Here is a 21,025-nt window from a genome sequence, read left to right on the forward strand (position 1 = left end):
AGGGCTCTGGTTAACTTTAACCAGGATAGTCAGAACTAACATGTCTTCTCCCTCTAGAAGGGTGGAATGCTACCCCCGTCGCCAGAATTGGCGAGGGGGTAGTATTCCAAAGCGTATGACACCTTACACGACATGTTTGGATAAAGCCAAACCAAAGTTAGCATTAACCGCAAGGATTATAATGCACTTAAAAGTATATGGTATGGCATGATCATATAACAGCTATAAGGACATGGTTCCGAAAGCTGCAGACAGGCTCAGCTCATGCTAGAACACCATCTCACACATAACCAAGCACTCTGCCTTCAGGATTGTTAAGGCCTGCCATAGGAGTGACTTATAGGTTACTATTTGTCTATATGTAGGTAGGTATAGGAATACTACACCTAAGCAAGGGGTGATTACACGACCTTGCCCCAGCTGAGTGATCAGCCAGTTGTGTCTATTTGAGTGGCCATCCAGGGGTGGCACAATACATGCTGCAGCCCCTGTTAGGCCTTGGGTGCACCTTTGCCCTGGGTACCTATGGTACACTATACAGGGACTCACAAGGGTGACCCGATATCCAATTTGGTATGTACCTACAGTACATGGAGTCCATTTTACAGAGGTACCAGATGCCTGGGGTCCTGAATAGCAGGATCCCAGGCCAACTAAGTCGAAAACCAGCTAAACACTAGGCAAAAAGTTGGCGGCAACCATAGTCCGGTATCCACCTTCATACAAAGCCTAGGCCTTTTTCTTTCTCTTTTGTACCTACTGCTATGTTATTTTGTTACCAAGACTCCCATTCCGACGACGGGGAATGATACAAAAGCATGGGAATCTATGAAAGTTCCAATACTGGGGCAATCAGTCAGGATCTGCAGCTCACACAATAGCAGACAAGACAACAAGCACCATCATACAATCAGATATGTTTTTGTTCAGAATGACTCATGATGAAAATTTTAACAAGTACATTATTGTTTTGCCGTAGGCTGTGCTTTAAATGGGCCGGTACTCAACGGTACCGAGAACCGGCACTTCTCATTTTTATCGATCTGAGTACCGGCACTTCTCTGCTACCAAGGAGAGTACTAGTACTCAAAGGCAGGCTTATTGCTGCTGGAGCTCACAAGCACCAACAAGGCTGTCTGACAGCCAAAGCGCCTCTAGCCCAAGCTCAACAGGGCTCATTTGCATAATGTCCGTTGTTCCCCACCTCGCTGTGTTTGACAGAGCAGGGTCCATTCTGGCCCTGAGTTGTCAATCACTTTCACACCATGGTGTGTATTTGTGCACACACTTTAATCCAGGCATCCTGCTGACAGCAGCGATTAAGAAACCCGCGGGAGATAAGGAGTGTAAAAATGGCCTTTATCCCACCAGTCTTTTGAATGAGTGTCTGTCTGCTTGTGTGTGTGTGTGTGTGTGTGTGTGTGTGTGTGTGTGTGCGTGAGAGAAAAGCAAGTGAAAGAGGGCGAAAATCCAGACACTAGGGAGGTATTTGAAAGGATATTCTTGGAATGCTTTGTGTGAGCATTGCTGCTTGTTTCTGTGAGTGCGCACTCAAGAATATATAAGCAATCGGCCACATAGTAGAAGTGTCTTATATGACCTGTCCTTAGCCCCGCACACTTGCTACACTCCGCTCATTTTAAGAGTACCTGCACTTATTTTTTCCCATTTAAAGCATTGGCCATAGGTGTCTAGGGACCACGATGCTGTTTCATTCAAACTGTAGAAAAGCAATAAATGCTACATTTAGCAGGTGGTGAGGGGTTAAAAAAATAACACTAACGGCCCGATTTGGATGTCGGTCTGAGGGCCTCCGCCCGACATGAAAACAAGTTACTTACCTGTAACTGTAGTTCTTCAGTATTTGAAGCTTTCATAGATTCACATACCTGAAACATTCCCCGTCGTCGAGACGGGAGTCTCCCGTACATAAAAAAAGCAATGCTTAGCAATATAGCAAACTGAAAAGAGGCCTAGGCCCATTTCACTTTTACAACCCATAGCCTTTGTTATGCAAAAAAGGACCAAACTTTTCCCTGAACCAATCAGAGCTCCTCACCCTCTAGAACACTCCTGAGAGAACCTTTTGCCCCTCAGATTTTCGTGCACTTGTGCCATAAACACCTTTCGTGCCTAATCCGAGGTGAGCCTCTCAGGGGAGGAATGAGTGTATGTGAATTTATGAAAGCTTCCAAAACTGGAGAACTACAGTTACAGGTAAGTAACTGGTTTTCTTACTCCAGTATTAGAGCTTTCATAGATTCACATACCTGAATCAGAATAGCGAGCAGTAAATTATAGCACATTTTGTTTTGTTACCTACAACTCTAAAATAGGCAACATATGTCAGTCCACCATCGCAGTAACGGTCTATAAATACCCATAGACAGATGTTCATAAATTACGTATAATACAGCATCGACAATAAAAATGTGCTTATCTTACCACAACAGAAGGAGGGTTCCTCAGTACTGCTTCTCCCACTGCCACATCCTATTTGCAGGTGCATCAAGGCAGTAATGTCTGGTGAAGGTATGAGTATTCTTCCAGGTAGCAGTCCTGCAGACATCCTGGATAGGTATTCCTGCAAATAAAGCAGTGGAGGTGGACACTGCTCTTGTAAAATGTGCAGAACAGGTGTATTCAACGACTTCCCCGCCGCCTGATGGCAATATTGTATTGTCTTTGAAATCCATCGAGAAATTCCCCATTTTTTACAAGGGAAAAAACCCCCTCCCAGGGGGCACTATAAGCAACAAATAGTTGGGAAGACTTGCGGAAAGGCCTTGTTCTTTGCCCGTAGAATTTCAGGCAGTGTTGAACATCTAATGAACGAAAAGCTTTTTCCACTGCTGTTGACGGTTGATGAAAAAAGAAACCGCTTAAGAATTAGTGGTTCATTTAGATGGAATTGTGTTGGCACTTTTGGAATGAATTTGGGATTAGTCCCAAGGACAATCCTGTCCTTCTTGAACTGCAAAAACGGTCTTGTATCGCGAGTGCCTTTTTTTCTCCAATTCTTCTGGCTGAAGTAAGCGCTCTAAGAAAAGCTAGCTTCCAGAATAAGAATTTTTGGTCCGAAACAACTCCCTCATGAATTGCTTCATAATTCTTTCAGAACACAGTGATGGCCTCAAGGAAGTCATCTATATCGAGAAATTGCTGCCAGGTGTACTTTAATAGAATCATGGGTCAAACCAGATTTTTGCCAACATCAGAATATATGGAATCATTTGATGTGCCTCTGAGTTTAGGGATGAATATTGTGTTCTTGGCACCACAGACTGAATCTCTTCCATTTCATCCTATCTGCTCTGTTTGTAGTTTCCGCTCTGGCATGCGCTAGAATTTCTGCCGAAATATCTAGAATGTGGAATTCGCAATATTCAGGAGCCAGGCCGCTAAGCGCAGCGATTTTGGGTATGAATAAAGCACTTGTCTCCGGGACATTGTCAAGAGTGATGATATTGGTTGTAGACTAATTGGGTGATCCTCTGATGGCAGGAGCAACTTCGTGAACCAGTGTTGTCTGGGTCACCATGGAGCTATTAGTATTACCTTGCTCGGTTCCTTCTATATTTTTGTGAGCATGTGGCAGGAGGGTGATCGAAGAAAATGGGTAGGCAGAGATGCCCAACCAGGTTATCAAAAACGCATTCCCCCCCCACACCCCCCGATTCCCACTGGTGATGCAAACTTGCGAAGAACCGGTACAAAAGGGAGTGGTGATGGATGGAGCATCTGAATCAAGCAAACACTCACACCCAGTCAAAAGATCTGGGTTTAATCCATCACCATTCTATAGCCCACTCTGCCACCCCAGTTCAGACATGGCTATATGCAAATCAGTCTGACCCTGTGCCTCATGGGAACAGTCCAGCTCGAACTGCCAAGCCATGTCTCCCCTGGACCGGAAACAAGCTTCCGAGGACCGGTTTCTGGCATTCCAGCCGTCTTCAGCCCGGCTTGCTTGTATCCAGTGGCAAAGTGAGCAAGGGACTCACGTCTGAGCATACCCTGCCACACTCATGGCGGCCAAAAAAGGTACAAATGTGTGCAGGGGGGGGGGGGGGGGGGGGGGGCGGGGAGAGAACCAGCATTTTCTGCTCTGAGCTGTCGCAAACAGATCCACTGCTGGAACTTCCCACCTGAAGAAGATGCTTTGCAGTATGTCCCGATTGATCTCCCACTCGTGGCAGGTCGATTTTAGTCTGCTGAGAGTGCCCGCTTTGACGTTCTGATCTCCTGGAAGGTGTTCCGCCTTTAGAGATACTCCATCTTGGACAGCCCACTTCCATATCTTTTGTACTTCCCACGACAGGGAGTGTGATCTTGTAGCTCCCTGCTTGTTGAGATAGTGCATCGCAGTTGTGTGGTCTGTTCTCACCAGAACAGACGTTCCCTGAATTCTTGGTAGGAAAGTCAGTACTGCCAAGTCTACCGCTTCGAGCTCAAGCCAGATGATGTGAAGCTGTTCTTGCAATTTCCACCGACCGCTGACCTGCAGGTCCTGAAGGAATTCTCCAGAGATGCATCAGTGGAAAGACTCCCCAAGGTTTTTTTTGGGGGGGGGGGGGGGGGGGGGGGGGGGGGGGTTTCAAGTGCTGTATGCCACTGCTTGCATCATAGCCTGGGTGACCTTCACCTTGTCGTCGAAGGATCCCTCTACCTGGTGCCATTGGCAATCTAGTTCCTCCTGTAATGGATGCATCGTTAGTCGGCATAAAGGAATCGGAGGTATGCAAGAGGACACTGCCCCTAGTAGCGACTTGTACATGCGTACTGAAAGACTTTATCTGAAATTCTTGGCTAGAGCCATGAGAGCCTGTTGTCTCTCTGGAGGGAATGCCTTGATTACAGATACACCTTCTAGACACGGCTAATAAGGGTTTAAATGAATTGGAGGAAATTAACAGACAGGTGGCAATTCTCTAATTTTACCCCTAGCCGCTGAAGCCCATGACTATATGAAACACTGATATATGTTTGTTTTTTCTGTTAAGTAACTTTGTAAATATTGTGATAAGTGTTTTGTGGAAAATGTCCTTTGTAAATACTGTGAAAAGTGTTTTGTGGTAAAATGTCCTTGTAAATACGTACATTGATAAATGTTTTTAACTGTGTATACCAATGGGAACTGTTGGTCTATAATTGCTTTCCCAAACTAAGATGGCCGCCATATTTTCTATCAGTGTTGGATACCACCTTGTGAATTCTGTGTATAACTTGCGAATACTAACACAACTGTTTATATTTAGTTAGGAGTAGGTTTGTCTACAAATATCCGAAATACTAAGGCTCATTTAGTGCGCTTTTATAATAACCGGTAATGTTGCTGTAAATAACCTTAGCGATCTTCTGGAACATTAACAAATGAGGATTTCAGTCACTCCGCCCGTATTGGGGTGTTTTTATGACCGAAAGCGTAGCTTGCTAAAATAAGGCGCAGTCCTTCTTCGCTGTTTACTAACAGGAAGGATACCGACTAAAACATAAACAAGGGGTTGGGCAACGCCGCGGTTCACCCACGAGCAGTTGTCCCGGGTTTCTGATAGACGCGTGTCCAGTCCAAAGAACTCCGCATCACTTAACGGTAAGCACCGTATGAAGCCCCCGTTTCACTCGTTATGAACACCAACCCCTGGCCTCAACCCAAAAACAGGCACTCATAATGGGTTTTTCATTCCAGCTGCCAGATTGCTTTTCTAAAATATCGGCAAGTGACCTACTTTTAGCTCCTCGGCACAGCTACAGAATTGAAATATTCAGGTAATGACATTCGGTGTTGTGGTTATTTATTTACTCATTTTTGAAGCGCCATAATACTGGGTGGGTTTCTCACCGTCTGGTCCTTCATTCCTCAGGTTTTTTACTGCGTGAGGAGTTGCCTTACCAAATTATATATTGAAACTGCCCAATACTTATGATTGGATTCTATATATAAGGTGAGCCCCCACTTTTTGAAATTAGTGATGAGTTATATATTAGTCCGTTTATTTGGTTTTCAATGCTTTTACACATGCTGTTATAATTATTACAGCTTCCTGCTTTCAAGACATGTAGTGGAACATGTACATCCATTTAGGATAGGAAACCCTAAAACATTGAAGAGGTAATCATTTAATAATTTTACTTGGATGTGAATATTCTGAATTTATTATAGACCCTACATAAAATACATAAAAGATTATATATAGGCTCCTCATTGGTTTTCCAGAATACCTGGAAAATAAGATTTTTCTGGATTCGTAAAGACTGAGCCATATTGGAGTGGGAATAACGACCACTACATCCAGAGAAGGGTAAGCACTCTTGGACTTCTGCCCTTGTTTTAGCGATTAGGCAACAGCCCCAATCCTCATGGTTATTTATATCTTTCATAGGGTCAACAATGAGATCCCCGTGTTGCCCCGTCCAATATGTCCTGAAGAAGACTCGCATGGCCCAGGCATAATCAACCGCAAGGCCGCAAGACGAGTCGAAACGTCGACATTTACTAATAACCTGGACCACTAACTATATCTCCCTCTGTGATATAGTGCAGACATTTTTTACATCCTATGCCTCAGAATAATATTAGGGATTGTATACGAACTAATTGAAGTGGCCAGGATATACTGTTCCGGCTTTCATTGGCTGGTGTTTTTCTGAATCATTTAAATTACCTTTATAATTTTGTGTGATTTCCTTTCACCTTATCACCTTCACGCTCTTTTGACACCCTTTGCTTTACTGCACGCTCTAATACGGGGCAATGTATATAATAAAATGTACATAATACTGTGAATTCGTTTTCAATACTTCAATATGACAATAGATTAAGAATATTGCATACATATTTGGAGTTTGTTGCTGTTGCCTATCTCTTTTATATTCATCATTGATTGAGCAGGGCTGTTCAAATAACATACGCCTTCTAATTAAATAAGTTTTGATTAATTGCTTGTTTGGAAATATATAGGTCTCGGACCATTGTTTGTTTATATTTGATTACAGATGTGTCCAGAATCGCTCCCAGAAACGTGATCGACGGTTGAAGGGACAATTTCTCTATATTTAAAGTCAGTCCCAGTTCGGCGAACAACTGTATGCACGCCGTAGTGGACACCTGGGCTTAAGTTTCTGATAGTGCTTTTATCAACCAGTCGTCCAGGTAAGGAAATACTTTGTGTCTGTGCTTTCTGAGAAAAGCTGCTACTGGCGCCAGACACTTTGTAAAGATTCTCGGGGCTGATTTGCGACCAAATGGTAGTACTTTGAAGTGGTAATGGTCCCCGGCTACTGCAAATCGAAGATACAGTCTAAGAGAAGGATGAATGGAGATATGAAAAATATGCATCCTGTAATTCTAGAGTGGTCATATGATACCTGGGTTTAAGAGTAGCAGAATGTCTAGGAGGGTCACCATCTGGAAAGATTGCTTCTTAAGGTAAGTATTCAGAGCTCTCCGGTCTAGAATAGGACGCCATTGAAGAGCATTCTTCCGGACTAGGAAGAAACTGAAGTAAAACCCTTTTCGTTTTTTGGAAGATCGGCACCGGTTCTATTGCTCCCTTTCGGAGCATTGTCCGAATCTCCAAACGCCTCTGAGATAGTGGTTTAATCGTTTGACTTTGCGGTGTAGAAGGAGGGAATTGGAGAAATTTCAAGATTGTGTGCGAATTATATTTTATTCAAGGCCCATCTGTCCGTCGTTATTTTCTGTCCATAATGCAGATGGGAAGCAACTCTTCCACCCTGTGCAGGTCGACTCGTCGTGTTCTGGCGAGAGACAGAGGTTGCAAACCTCGTGATGGTCGCTATGAGGGAATTTTGCTCAACATACCGGGCATCTCTTGAATTGAGTTCTTTGCATGAGGCGTAGGCCGCACGGCGCCGATAGGCCCAACGGCCCGCGTCGACGCACCGGAATGTAGTTGTTGATGTCGAAAGTGTGTTCGATGTCGAAAGAAGTTTGTTTGAAGTTTCTCGCTTCAAAAGAGCAGAAAAATTATTTTTCTAGCCGGAGCAGAAAACTGGCGGAAAAAAATAATCTGAGGATGGAGTCTAGGACCATGTGCAGTATTGTCCAAGGGAGGAGTCACTTATATCGTGACTACAAAAGACTTCTTCCAAGAAGACAACAACAACCTGCAATCATCCGAGCCCAACACCAGGTGGCGATCTATTGCTAAATGTAGGATCTGCAGCTCATATGCCTCGAACATATATTTCGGACCATACAATTTCAAACTACAATTAGTACTACTATACATTTCCCTTGTGCCAAATAAAGAACACTATGCACCAACTCATTTAAGAAAAACTATAAACACAATTTCACTACCTGACTGATGGAGCCTCTCCCAAATCATGCTCAGAGTAACTAAGTGTAGAAGGGGGAACAACAAGAAAATGCTCAGATTTTATTGCAACGAAAATACAGCAAATAGAGAAAACTAGCAAGAAACCGTTGTATAAGGATTATGTTACTTACCCTGTAAGCATTTGTTCTTGGTATGTAAAGCAGTAAATTCACATTCTTTACATACTCCTGCCATCTAGGGTTGGGTCCGGATGTTAGTAAGTAGTTTGTTGTTCAAAGAGGTCTTTTGAGTCAAGAGGTAAGGGGACTCCACCTCTTGGTAATCGTGCCCATTGGCATCAATTCCACTGTTGGATTGTTGTCCCGCAAGAGAGTGAGAATGGAGTAAGTAAAGAGATGTCCATGCATGTGGAATGTAAATGAGAACTGCAACGACCATAGTTGTCCGGAGAGGAGAAAGGCACATGTGAATCTACAGCTATACATGCCAAGAACAGATGCTTACAAGGTACGTTACATAATCCGTTCGAGGAATGTGTGCTGTAAATATACGTGCTTTGCATAGACTATAGCAGTGCCCTCCAAAAATCTGTAGCTAACTAGTTAGTGTAAGTTGAAGTTGTTTGAAAAAGTGTTTGCAGTACTGCCTATCCTAAATTAGCTTGCTGGCATGCTAACATCCACACAATAATGCTTAGTAAATGTGTGTGGTGTAGACCATATATCTGCTCTAAAATGTCAGCCATGGGAATGTTACCTAAAAGTCGTAGGTGCTCCTATTTTAAGAGTTGAGTGTGCTCTAGGAGTTATAAAGTCCTTTTGGCTTTAATAAAGCATGTCTGGATACATTAACGAACCATCTAGAAATGCCAGATTTACAACTAGTTTTCCTTTTGTGAGGGGGAGCAAATGCAACAAAAATTTGTTTTACAAAATTCTTTTGGTCGGTCAATGTAATACATTAATGTTCTTTTAAAATCTAACGTATGTAGAGCCTTTTCTGCTACAAAATCTGGTTGGGGAAGAAAACCGATAGCTCAATCAATTAGTTAATATTAAAAGCGGGTGGTACCTTTGGACGGAATTTTGGAGTGGTATGAGGAACCACCCTATCCCTGGTTAACTGGAAAAATGGCTCTGCTAAGGTTAGTACCTGAAGCTCACTCACACGCCTTAATGAGGTGACGTTCCATTTAGGTGCAGGTGGGACCTTTGATGGGATCACTCTTTTAAGGCCTTCCATGAAAGCTTTAATTATGGTACTTTGAACAAAGTTAAGTGCTGTCTGTTTTGAAGGTAGGCAGCCACTGCTGCAAGGTGTGGACATCTGGAGGTGTACGCAAAAGCTGAGCGTTGTAAATGCAAGAGATAACAAATAATGGTTTGTATAGATGCATTTAGTGGATCTATTGCTCAATTATTACAAACTGTTTCAACTTGGCTACTTAGCAAGCTCTAGTGGTTGGTTTACATGCTTAAGAATCGTCATGCATTCTGGTGGAAGATTTAGATATCCAAACTACGACTTCTGGAGCCAAATCGATAGATTTAGTTCCTTTGGGTGTCTGATTTCACCAAGGTTCTGAGTGTGAAGGTTTGTAGTGAGGTGAAGCTTCTCATGGGAACTACTGAAAAATGTTAGACTAGGGTTGTAAACCATGGTTGACTGGCTCATGTGGGAGCTACTAGAATAAAGATGCGAGACATCTGCATGAGTTCCCAAACCAGAAAAGGAAGAGGCGGAATAGCGTAGGCAAATATTCCTGACCAATTCATCAATAGGGCATTGCCTTTTGATATAGGGTGGGGGAACCTTTAGGGGAAATTTTGCCATTTTGCCAAATGGTCTGAGAGGTGTGACAACTGTAGAGTGTTTCGCCCACCCTTGTTTTTGTACATAGTACATGGCTGTCATTGTCTGTCCGGACAAGGACAACCTTGCTTATAAAGGGAGGTAGAAATACATCCAGCGAAAGTTGAACAGCTTGAACCTCTACATGGTTATGTGGAGATTCTTGTGGTTGGTGCCCCAGAGACCCTAAACTGTTAGATCTTGTAGGAAAGCGCCCCATCCTGTGAGGGATGCATCCGCTGTTAGCACAACCAGTGAGAACGGGTCGATGAAGGCCCCCCGGATAAGTTGTGTGTTCTACCACTGCAGAAAGCAGTCTACAAAAACACTAGATCATGTAGTTGACCATGTAATTGAGTCCACTGGCATGCTAAACGTTCCTGTAGAGGACGCATGTTTAGTCTTGCATGGAGCACTATAGCAATGCATGATGCCATCATCCCTAGAAGTCGCATGAAAGTTTTCACTGATCGATACGGATTGCTTTGAAGGAGTGGTCGCAATGTTTTAAATTTTCGAATCCTGGCTGCACTTCGGTAGACTAAACCTATGAGTGTTGATCATATCTCCTAAATATGGTTGCCGCTTTGAAGGATAAAGATGGGTTTTTTTTAACACAGATTGAATCCCAGCTGATGGAGAAGATTTATGGTAGTTTGAGTGGGGTGTATCGGCTTTGATAAGCCAATCGTCTTGATATGGAAAGACATTAATTCGTTTTCTTAAATGAGCTTCTACCAATGCTAAGCATTTGGTGAATACTCTGGGCGCAGTAGTGACTCCAAATGGGAGGTCTTTGAATTGATAATGGTTCCCTGCTATGACCAACCCGAGGTATTTGCGATGTGCTGGGTGAATAGGTATGTGAAAGGATGCAACCTTTACACCCAGAGCGGACATGAAGTCACCTTGCTGTTGAAGGGGAAGAACTTGTTTTAAGTGTGACTATATGTAAGTGTTCCAATTGTATGTAGAGGTTAAAAGGTCTTAGATCTAAAATAAGCCTTAGAAAGTCATCCTTTTAGAGAATTAGAAAATACAGGGATTAAACCCTTAATGTTGTATTGGAATTGGCTCCATAGCTCCTTTTATTAACAGAGCATGTATTTCCAGTTTGAGCAGTTAAAGTCCATGCAATAACCATGTTGGATAATGTCCAACACCCACTGATGTTACTGACTACCAAGTGAGAAGAAACTGCTGTAGTTGACCCCACGACAACTGTAGGATGATCAGGGGGCTGGGGGGTATGATAATAGAGTCTCCGTTTGTTGGCAGATGGGAAGGTACCATCTGGTGTGCCTCTGCACAGACTTTGGAGTGGTTACCTCTACAACTGTCCCTGCAAAATCCTCTGGGAGACAACTGATTTTGTGGCCTTTATGAAGATGGGGCATCTGTGGAAGTGGTTTCTGAACCTCCCCAGTAAAGAGCAGCAAACAGAACCTCTATTGGAAGGTGTTCGGAATTACTTTTCCCTTCTGCACTAAATCCGGTCCCTTTTTCTAATGCTCCTCTGGGAGATATTGGAGTAATTTCTTCATCTTATCCCAGTGAGCTCCAAAAGATCTGGCAAGAAGACCCTGTGAATTGGCTAAACGCCAGTGATTGACCGATTGTGCATCAATTCTTTCGCTTGAGGCATCTATCAACTTTGACTCTGCCAGGATGAGGTGCATCAGCTGTGGTTTGCAAGTTTGCTCTTTTGCTAACATTTGACACAATCAATGAGTCTGGTGGAAGCGGAACTCTTACAAAAATTGTGTCAGGTGGTGGGGTTTTTACTTTTTGTGCACCTTATTTTTAATAATGCGTGCACGTGCAGGGTCCTTAAAAATATTCTCTGCTTGGCGCATCATGCCCTTTAACATCGGAAGAAATTGAGATGTGTGTAGTTCCTAAGGTTTCAAATAAAAGGTCTTCCACCAAGGCTTCTTTGTGTAATGAGGTGAGGGTTTTGCAGGAGGAAGATCAGGACCTGTGTTTCCCGAGGGTCTATATCATAATCCTGTCTGTGGTCTGGTGGGGTTTCATCATTATGGAAATCTCCTATATATGTGTCTGGGTGAGGAGAATAGGTGTGATATTTAGAGGGTTTGGTGGTAAAAAAAAAACAAGCATTTACAATGCAATAGATCTCGCATTTACGAGATTTTAAGCTGTTGGCATTGTAAATGACAATGCCTTTTATTTATATTTCCAAAAAGAAAAAGAAAAGGCATCGTCATTTGCAATGTCAATAGCTCAAATTCGCGTAAATGCGAGACCTATTGCATTGCGAATGCTTGTTGTAACTCAGGAGCAGCAACATTGTCATGGTGTCACCAGGGCTTTAAGCTTCAATATTATACACAAGCCATAGTTGCCGTTTATTTATCTTATGCAACTAACAACCATTGACAAAGCCAATGGACCTGACTTTTTGGTGTGATGTTACTTGTTGTAGAATATATCTGGATGCTGTGACAAACAAAAAACATAGTGGGGTGGCCAATATGTTAACCACAGATTATTAGCTTACATGTTTTTAAGCCACGCCCTTAATTACATCGGCCACGCCCCTTTAAAAGACCCCCCTAGTTTTTTCATCCCACTTAAAACCCTGCATTCATGTATAAGTTAGTTGTGCTGATAACTGTGTAAAATGTAGGCAAGGCATATGTGCTAGTCACACCCATGGAATGATCACTTTTTCTGTGGCTTCCAATGGGGTATTTATTATGATTTTGGTCGTGAAACTAACGCAGCTCCCTCTGGTCTCACTAGCTGGCTTTGTCCACCTGTTGCAGTCTCTGCCTGAGGGAAGCCCGGCCCCTCTTTTCCTCCACAGAAAAGACTGTGGTCTGTAATGAAGCACTACAGGGGGTAAGGGGCGGTGGTGAATAGAGAAGCACCGTTTTATAGCTTTGTCCTGAAACAAAACTCTAAAAGGGTTCCTGGAAGCATCACTCAAGCTCAAAGGGAGACCCCTCCTTCCCGAAACCGGCTGAGAAATCCGAAAAGAAAAGACCCCAACCCCCCTGTAACCCCGCCTCTCTCCACTGCCACCCCTTTCACTCTGGCAGAGAGAAGCACCTCAAAGAAACCGCTATTTCATTTTATTCTGAAAGGATGGCAGAGAAGGAGTGGTGGCCTTTGGTCCACGCCCTCTGCATCTCTGCTTTGTGGGGGGAATTAGCATACTACTGGGAATAGTCTGTGTGTGAGAGGGAGCGCAACAGAGACAGCAGACGACCCCTTTGAGTTCCACATTTACTTTACAATCTCCAGGCTGGCTAGGCATTACAGTCCTGGCTTTGGAGGTCTGGTATTTAACCTGTGCTTTCTGTAGGGGCTGCTGTATTCGTAGCACTGAAAAAAAAGTATGCTATCTGATGAGGGGTCAAATCGCTTTTCGGCGCACAGCACGCTACTACGGAATCCAAAGAGGATTTAGTGGTGAATTGGTGTATCGGCCGTAGAGATCAAAGACGGACAGCTCTGGTGGGTTTTTAGCCTTTCCATTACAGGTTACAACCACAGAGCTAGGGGGACCCCTTGGCACTCACAGTGATTTATAGTCGCAATAAAACATCCTTCTTGAACCATACAACATAGGACGGGTCTTCAGAGGGCAGGGTCTTGTTTGCTCCCACCGATGTCTTCTTGCACGCGGCCATCCATCACACGGTATCTGACAGTTTGGGGAGCAAATAAAAGCAGATCTTCTATTTTTAGATTGTTTCGTAGCTGGGACATAACCGGTTACCGTGTTTTACATAAAAAAACAAACTACCAGATAAAATAGCAAATTTAAAGTGCATGCACAAGGTTATTGTTTACATGTATGTGACATTTTGGGAAAGGTAAAACAGATAAGGGTGGCGGGCAATTAACGGTCCCTTGTTCAAGGTGCGAGCGCCAGTGGGTGGGTTTCAGCTGTACAACAAGCAGTATAAATGCATAGTCGGCATAATGCTTGTCACGAGAGCTTACAAGATACACCAGGGTGTGATCAGTCGTTTCGGGAGTAGGACGGATCACTTTCTGGTGGGCTTCATTCCAATATTAAGACATTGCCGCTACCCCGTTGTTTTTGTACTGCATTTACGTCACTTGTTCAAAGACCCAAACTTCAAATATAATCATCACGCGGTGCACGCTCCCTGCAAGGAATGCGAGGTATGCACCCGGCTGCACTGCTGCTCGCTCCAGAGGACAGGGTAGAGAGAAGGCAGGACTTGCACCAGCCTTTGGCCAATTGCTTGCTGTCTTTTTTATAAAGACTCACGCAAAGGCCAATAGCATGTGAGCAAAATAAAATAAATAAATGAATTTTAAAAAAAAGCACACACGATCAGAGTTGAAAGTCTTTACTAGAAGCCTCGCAGAGCAACGCATGCGGGCTGGCTCAGGCGAGACCTACAAAAGGTACTGAGTGTACAGGTGAATGTGATGGTGAAAGAGGAATAAGGTGCAGGAGACTGGAAGCTATGTCCTTTTTCCAAGGTAGCTTATATCCAGTGTCTTGTAGGAATGAAGTTCTCCTTTTGGAAGATGGTGCTGGCGCAGATTTAGTTATAAAGCATCCAATTTCTAGATGAATATTTATTTTCTATTGAATTAAGTCTTTTTTTATGGTTTGTATAATAGTTTCTGGAAGTGTTGGAGGAGCAGATTTAGGTTTCAGTGCCAACGTTTTGGTACCAATGGTTTGGAAGCCGAAAAGATGCGGTCTAGCTTTAGGTGGGAGCTGGAAAGTTTTGTGCTTTCAGTGCAGAGGCGGAGGGCGAGGCGCACGAAGCAGAGTCTTGGTGCCTACCAGATGATCCCAGTGGCCCAGAAGCCTTTTGTTTGACAAAATGATGTTTTCGTGTGGGCAAAAGGGTTTAAGTACTCACCGCACCTTGACCAGCCGGAAGATCATGGAACTCCAGAATAATCTCAAATTTGGAGTCTTGAACGGAGGTCTCCACATCAAGCCAGACAGTACTGCAAGGTCTTGTTGGATTGAAAATACTGATAGGCGTCACAGTCTTCTTTTTGTACTCCAGAGAGAAGCACAGATTGCAGATTTTTTAAAGGTCAATGTACAGGTACTTGGAGGGGCACAGAAGGCAGAAATGAAATGGATTCCGTTCCATCAGCAGAGAAGGTAACCCGGATGGGCTAGCACCAAAGGCCCCAGTTGGGGTATTCAGACCCGATGAGCTAAGTCTTCTGAATTTCGATGTGAAAAATAGAAAACCTGTTCGAAACAATAGAGACGAGGGTAGAGTGTATTGCGCATCGAAAGAATCTCGATAAACTGTCTCAAACCAGAGCGCTGCAATACACGTCCGAGTCGATGGCCATGCACACTATCACCAAGCTGAGTCACCACTTAAGCTCATGATTTGAAAGAATTTTTCAAAGAAAAAATAACTTTAATACATTCGGACCCAACACTAGATGGTAGGAGTATGGAAAGCATGTCTATCTATAGCACACAAGCCTCGAACTACACAATCAGTTCACATCATTAAGTCTTATTTTCCTACTGGAAAAAAGTTAAATGCACAAAGTGAATTCCCTATCAAAGAAGATTAAGAATTAGTCATTCTGGCATACAGTCAGAACTAAGAAACATGATACAAATATACATACTTAACACCAATTATCTCCACATTGAGCTCCTTCGCACATTCCATAAGGTGTCTACAGCCCTTCAATGTGGTGCCAACCGTCATGTTCACCTCGTCGCCTGTGAGATCTTCTGTTGCGATGTGAAGTAATAGCCTGAGAGAAGGGAAAATGAATCAACAACAGTTGGCTATAACTAAGTTTGCGGATGAGGAAGACTCAATTAGGTTGCGGTACTCCAGCTTCTTTGCCGGCAATCAAAACTTTGCAAGGGATAACTATCAGTTCACAATACACTAAGAGTTGCCAAGAACGGGGACAATTACCTTGTTACCATTTGCTGCAAGCAAGTAACTTTACATTTCTCAGCCTCCAAACAGACACACCAACCGCTACACACATGCTCAATTTAGTAGATGAAAAACAACTGATACAGCGTTTACATTGCGTTCAACAGCTGTCACAATTCCACATACGTTTTTGAATGTTAGTTACAGTAAGTCAGCTCATCTGGGTTTTGTCCCTTGTCCCAATGCTTTGCTACAAGCCACATGGCCAGCAGCAGCCATAGGGCATTGTTTATTTAGCAGCACATCCACCTTATTTAAAGCAACATTAAGTTCCGCCAATGAGGGTGAAGTGCCAGCAGGCTTTCCTACTCCCTGCAGAGGGCACCATAGCTCAAATTTCATAGCACAAGTGTAAATAGAATATAAAATAGATGAGCCTCTGACCTGGAGGGAGGGATGTTGGGAATGTGTTTGGGATTGGTCCGCAAGATAACTCATTTCTGAAACAAAGGTAGGGTTATTCACAGTAAAGGCATAACGTTCATGCTGATGTACGAGCAAAGAGAACAAATGTTCTCCAGGAGAGGAACTTTAAATGTGCTTTATCTATAGGTTTAAAATAGGGCATTATGAGTTAGCTCAGAACAGTATTTAGTTGCCACAGTATAGGTGGAAGTTGTACTGGGTGGAAGACACTGAAAGCCCTAGCATAAATTGCTTTATGATTCTCAGTGAGAAAAGCATGACCGAGTATCTCAAAGTCGTCCAGAAGAGTAAGAATGCTGAAAGATCAACCCGAAAAGAAAAGCTCATCCGGACCAAAAACTAGATGGCAGGAATATGCAAAGCATGTGATATAGAGCTCACATGCCTTGAACATAAGAAAGTATCTGATTGGATGTAATTGGATGGAATCCTTTTGTCTTGCATCAGACACAAAAGCCTTTCTATTTGGCTTTGTAAGTTCATGTGGTAGCAGGTGCTTGCACCAGAATGTTTCTATTCTGCCAAGAGATGAAAATGATCATACTCTGTCATCCAGTACCATGCTGCTAGGCTCAACAATCAAAGATCTTGGTGTAGAATATCTCTTGACAGGAGAGTAGTTTGGATGCATCTTTATTGCTATGAAGGACGTGCAGAAAGAATAAGAAGCTGAGCAAGGCCAGTCCTAAGCAATTAGAATGAGAGTACAATGGCTAGTCCTCGTTTCCCTCAAGATCCTGGGATCAGGGGAAGCAGTGCAAAGACATGTGCGAAGACACTGGACCATCTGATCAAAAAGGCATTGCCCTTCTACCTTGGTAGCCAAAACCTGCTGGTGTAATACATCCATTTCTTGTTGTTTCGGATGGCAAACCAATCTTGCATGGGTTGACACCAATGTGGAAGATATACTCCATTTTTTTTTTACTGGAATTCCCCACTTGTGACAGTCCAATTGCAATTGTCTGAGTGCCTTGCCTTGCCATCCAGGGCGATGCTCCACTGCAATGTCCATTTAAAATGGAGACTGCCCAGTTCTACAATAACTGTGGCTCTTCATACAGAGGATGGTACATCGTTCCTCCTTGTTTGGTGATATAAAACATTGAGGTTACGTTATTTGTTCTTATAAGGACTGCTAGGACTGCCAATTTTCAGACAAACTATTGAGACCTAGTCTAATGTCGCATAGCTCCAGGATGTTTATGTGGACTTTATTTTCCATATCAGACCAAAATCATTTTGTTGTAGGTTCCTGAATGTGCTCTACAGACTGCCATTGAGGTGTCTGCTGCTAGTACTACTATGTCAAATAAAAGAAAGTAGAAGTCCTGTGCTGAGATTCATAGGGACTCACCACCATATTAGCATCCGGTGTGACTTGGAATGTGTCATCCCACTCACCATGAACTTTTCTCTAGAGGTTTTCCAGTTCTTGATGAACATGTGCCTTAAGGCATCAAGCCCAGCAGGGATTTTCCCTGTCTGTTTCCCAGAGATCTTTGCATGAGTTTTTCTAGTACTTACGTTGAGGGGAAAGCTTTTCCCACTTGTGCTTTTTGTATTGCTCTCAAGAACTGCAGTTTTGTGTTAGGATTTGTAGATTACTTGTCTAGCCTGATAATGAACACGTCTATTATCTAGCAAATTTTCCCACCTCTACTGGTGCCGAATGGGCCGAGGGCAGTAAGTATTTTTTTTCTTGTCTGGGGGAAGCTATGGTTGCATATCAAAGGCATTGAATTACAAACAAGGGAACCCGATAGGTAGCGTAGGACCGCGGGTATCCGTTATTGCAAAGAACAATGGTCCTGTGCTAACGAAGAATTTAGGGACAGTAATTTATATAGACCACAATGAGTTCTATATATGTTTTTCAATGTCCAGCGGGACAAGGAATTTTATTTCAATCAATCATTTAGTATAATTCAGAAGGAATAGAAGCACAAACAAATATACAAGGGCACAGTCCTGTACCCAACATAAGGGAGAAAGTGGGGGGAAAAAAAGACAATGAAATAGTGCAAACACATATAGAATAGTCGAGCAAAAACTTTGGAGCCACGTAGGCTTGTAATTAAAATATGGTAAAGCAAGCTCTGTAAAACAGTATCCACAATAGATGCACTCAAAGGTTAGTATGTGGCACGGTTTCAAAACAGTCGACGTTTCGATCACCAGCTCCTAGGTAAGTGGGATCATCATCAGGACTAATTTAATTTACAATTGCCTGGAATTAATGAGATAAGAAACAGGGGAAGTAGGAAAAAAGTGGGAGAAAAAACGACCTCTCCGATAGATCACATTTGATGTTATTCATTTGTATCAAGTATCAGTATGCGTGACAGGTGCCACCATATGAAGTACAACCTGAAAGAGAGCAAGTTCACTATTGTGCACGGGCCACCGGTGACATATCTTAATTCGCACTCTTGTCTACAAAATCAACTGATCGTTTCATGACTAACGTGCCTAAGTGCGTTGTGAGGCCGTTAAGTCATAATTATAGTGTCAATGGGTTCGGAGGAACCAAGGGTTGTTTGAGCGTGGTGAGATTACTCGAGGTTAAAGGGAATTCATGTGAGGCATGTTCTGACTCGGTACCTAACCGTGCTGGGAGAACCGGAGCTTGTGGTGAGAGGTGGCATGCTACGCGACTCGTGGTTGATAAGGAGTTCGAGTGAGCCAAAGTTGAACTAATACTAAGCGGCCTAAAGCTCATAAAAAACGGACTACCTTACCTAGAGTTCGGTGTAGGGTAGCGCGATGACCGGTGATTGCAGAAGTAAACCCGCTGCGTTATGGCATCTGTTTGGGCGAGATAAGGGAAGGAGGAAACTAGGATTGGACAGCACAGGAGTCGTATCAGATGCAGGACACAGAATGCCCCACTGGTGGAGCATTTTACTGAAGCCAACCATGACGAAGACGACATCCGTTGGACTATTCTGAAAGTTTTGAAACTTCCGCCAAGGGGCAGCAACATGGCACAACTTCTCAACAGATAAGAACTCAAGTCAATAATTCAATTTGATACAATAAGAAATGGACTGAACAGAATGGAGGACTGGACTACTTTGTTATAAACATTAACTACCTGCAGGGAGCTCTCAATTGGGCGTTCCTATGCCACTGTCACGGTCATCATGTAGTACAATGAAAAATCATTATGGCTTCATGCCAAACGCCAATTTTCTGCCCATGTTCTGAGAAATGTAAATACTCTGCAATGTTTTGATGCATGACGGCCATATAACTGTTTATTTTCCCTTCAAACAATCCTGAATACAAATATGTTGTGATTCACATGTGAAAATCTTATATATGTATAGCACCTTGGGTTCACTTCAAGGCACCACTACCAGGGTTGCCTCACTTATCGGTCGATTAACCAAGGTATTCAAGCATAGTTGCCCCAAATACCTCATTTCATGCTTGCCACCGTGCTAAGCCTATATAATCCTTGGGTATGAAATTATAAAAGAATTGATTCTTTTTACCCCAAAATACAGCCTGACTTACAATCATTATTAAAACATGGATTCTGTTCAGTACTTCACATCGGCACTCGCACTGCACCTCACTGCCCTGCAAACCATGACGTCCTCTAACACCTCACCACCCCACGAACCAGAGTATTGCAGTGTGAAAACTCCACACCTTCCCAAGATGGCCGACACCTGGGAACACTCCCAAACAGTTAGCCCTTCCTCGCTTTTTTACAAGCTGATCGGCGAGCAGTAACACATAACGCTACTTCGCCAACAGTCCGGTTCCCGCCATTGTGCTGAGGACTGTAGATCGCTACCATCAACATACATGCCAACATTTCAGGAGAGCAAAGTGGGAGATTTAAAAAAATAAATCAGGAGAATGGGGCTTTGAATCGGGTTACTGGCATGTATGGGTTTTGGAAGTGGCTGCTGTAGGATCAGACATTTGAAACGTAAATGCGCGTTTTTTCCTACCTTTCGGAAGCATGGAGCATAATGGCAGGCAGAGAGAGGGTGATGCAAGTGTTGGGCACTGGCCTGGCAGGTTGTTGGTAGTGCATGCACCCCCTACCCCCCTATGGCAGCCCGGGCTGAAACAGCTCCCTCCCCCCACCCCCAAGTTCTTCGCAGGTTTTTGAAAGACGATTCCCAAGCTAATTACGCTTTGTTGGTTTTTCACCCCTTTGAGAGCCCCTGCATCGCCACTCTGTTGGAAGAATTAGCACTTTACACAATACCAAGCCCTGTCAGCTGAAACCCCCGAGGAATCTGGTTTTTGCTTGTAGAAATCGGGTGACGGGAGACTAGCCTTCAAAATCGGTAGTCTCACGCCTGAACCGGGAGGGTTGGCTTGTCTGCATCGACATCGCCAGGAGACTAATTAGAGGTAAGCTTGTACAGACGCTATTGTCCCTTTTGTAAATATTGATCCCAGACGGCCCAGCTCATTGTATCTAAACTTCCCCAGCTCCACCCGGCCTAATTCAGCTAACCAGCG

General features: G+C 43.5%; 1 protein-coding gene across 2 annotated transcripts in view; it reads right to left on the reverse strand.

Moving 5' to 3' along the window:
- AZIN1 (antizyme inhibitor 1) overlaps window positions 1-21,025 on the reverse strand; it is a 493,870-nt gene that overhangs the window by 290,394 nt on the left and 182,451 nt on the right. For both annotated transcript variants that reach the window (XM_086966090.1, XM_086966091.1), the window contains exon 6: window positions 15,783-15,914. In XM_086966090.1, the coding sequence (XP_086822216.1) occupies window positions 15,783-15,914 (132 nt within the window). The remainder of the gene's footprint in view (window positions 1-15,782; window positions 15,915-21,025) is intronic.

Source organism: Lissotriton vulgaris, chromosome 4_1 (genome assembly GCF_964263255.1).
Source record: "Lissotriton vulgaris chromosome 4_1, aLisVul1.2, whole genome shotgun sequence".
Classification (NCBI taxonomy): Eukaryota; Metazoa; Chordata; class Amphibia; order Caudata; family Salamandridae; genus Lissotriton; species Lissotriton vulgaris.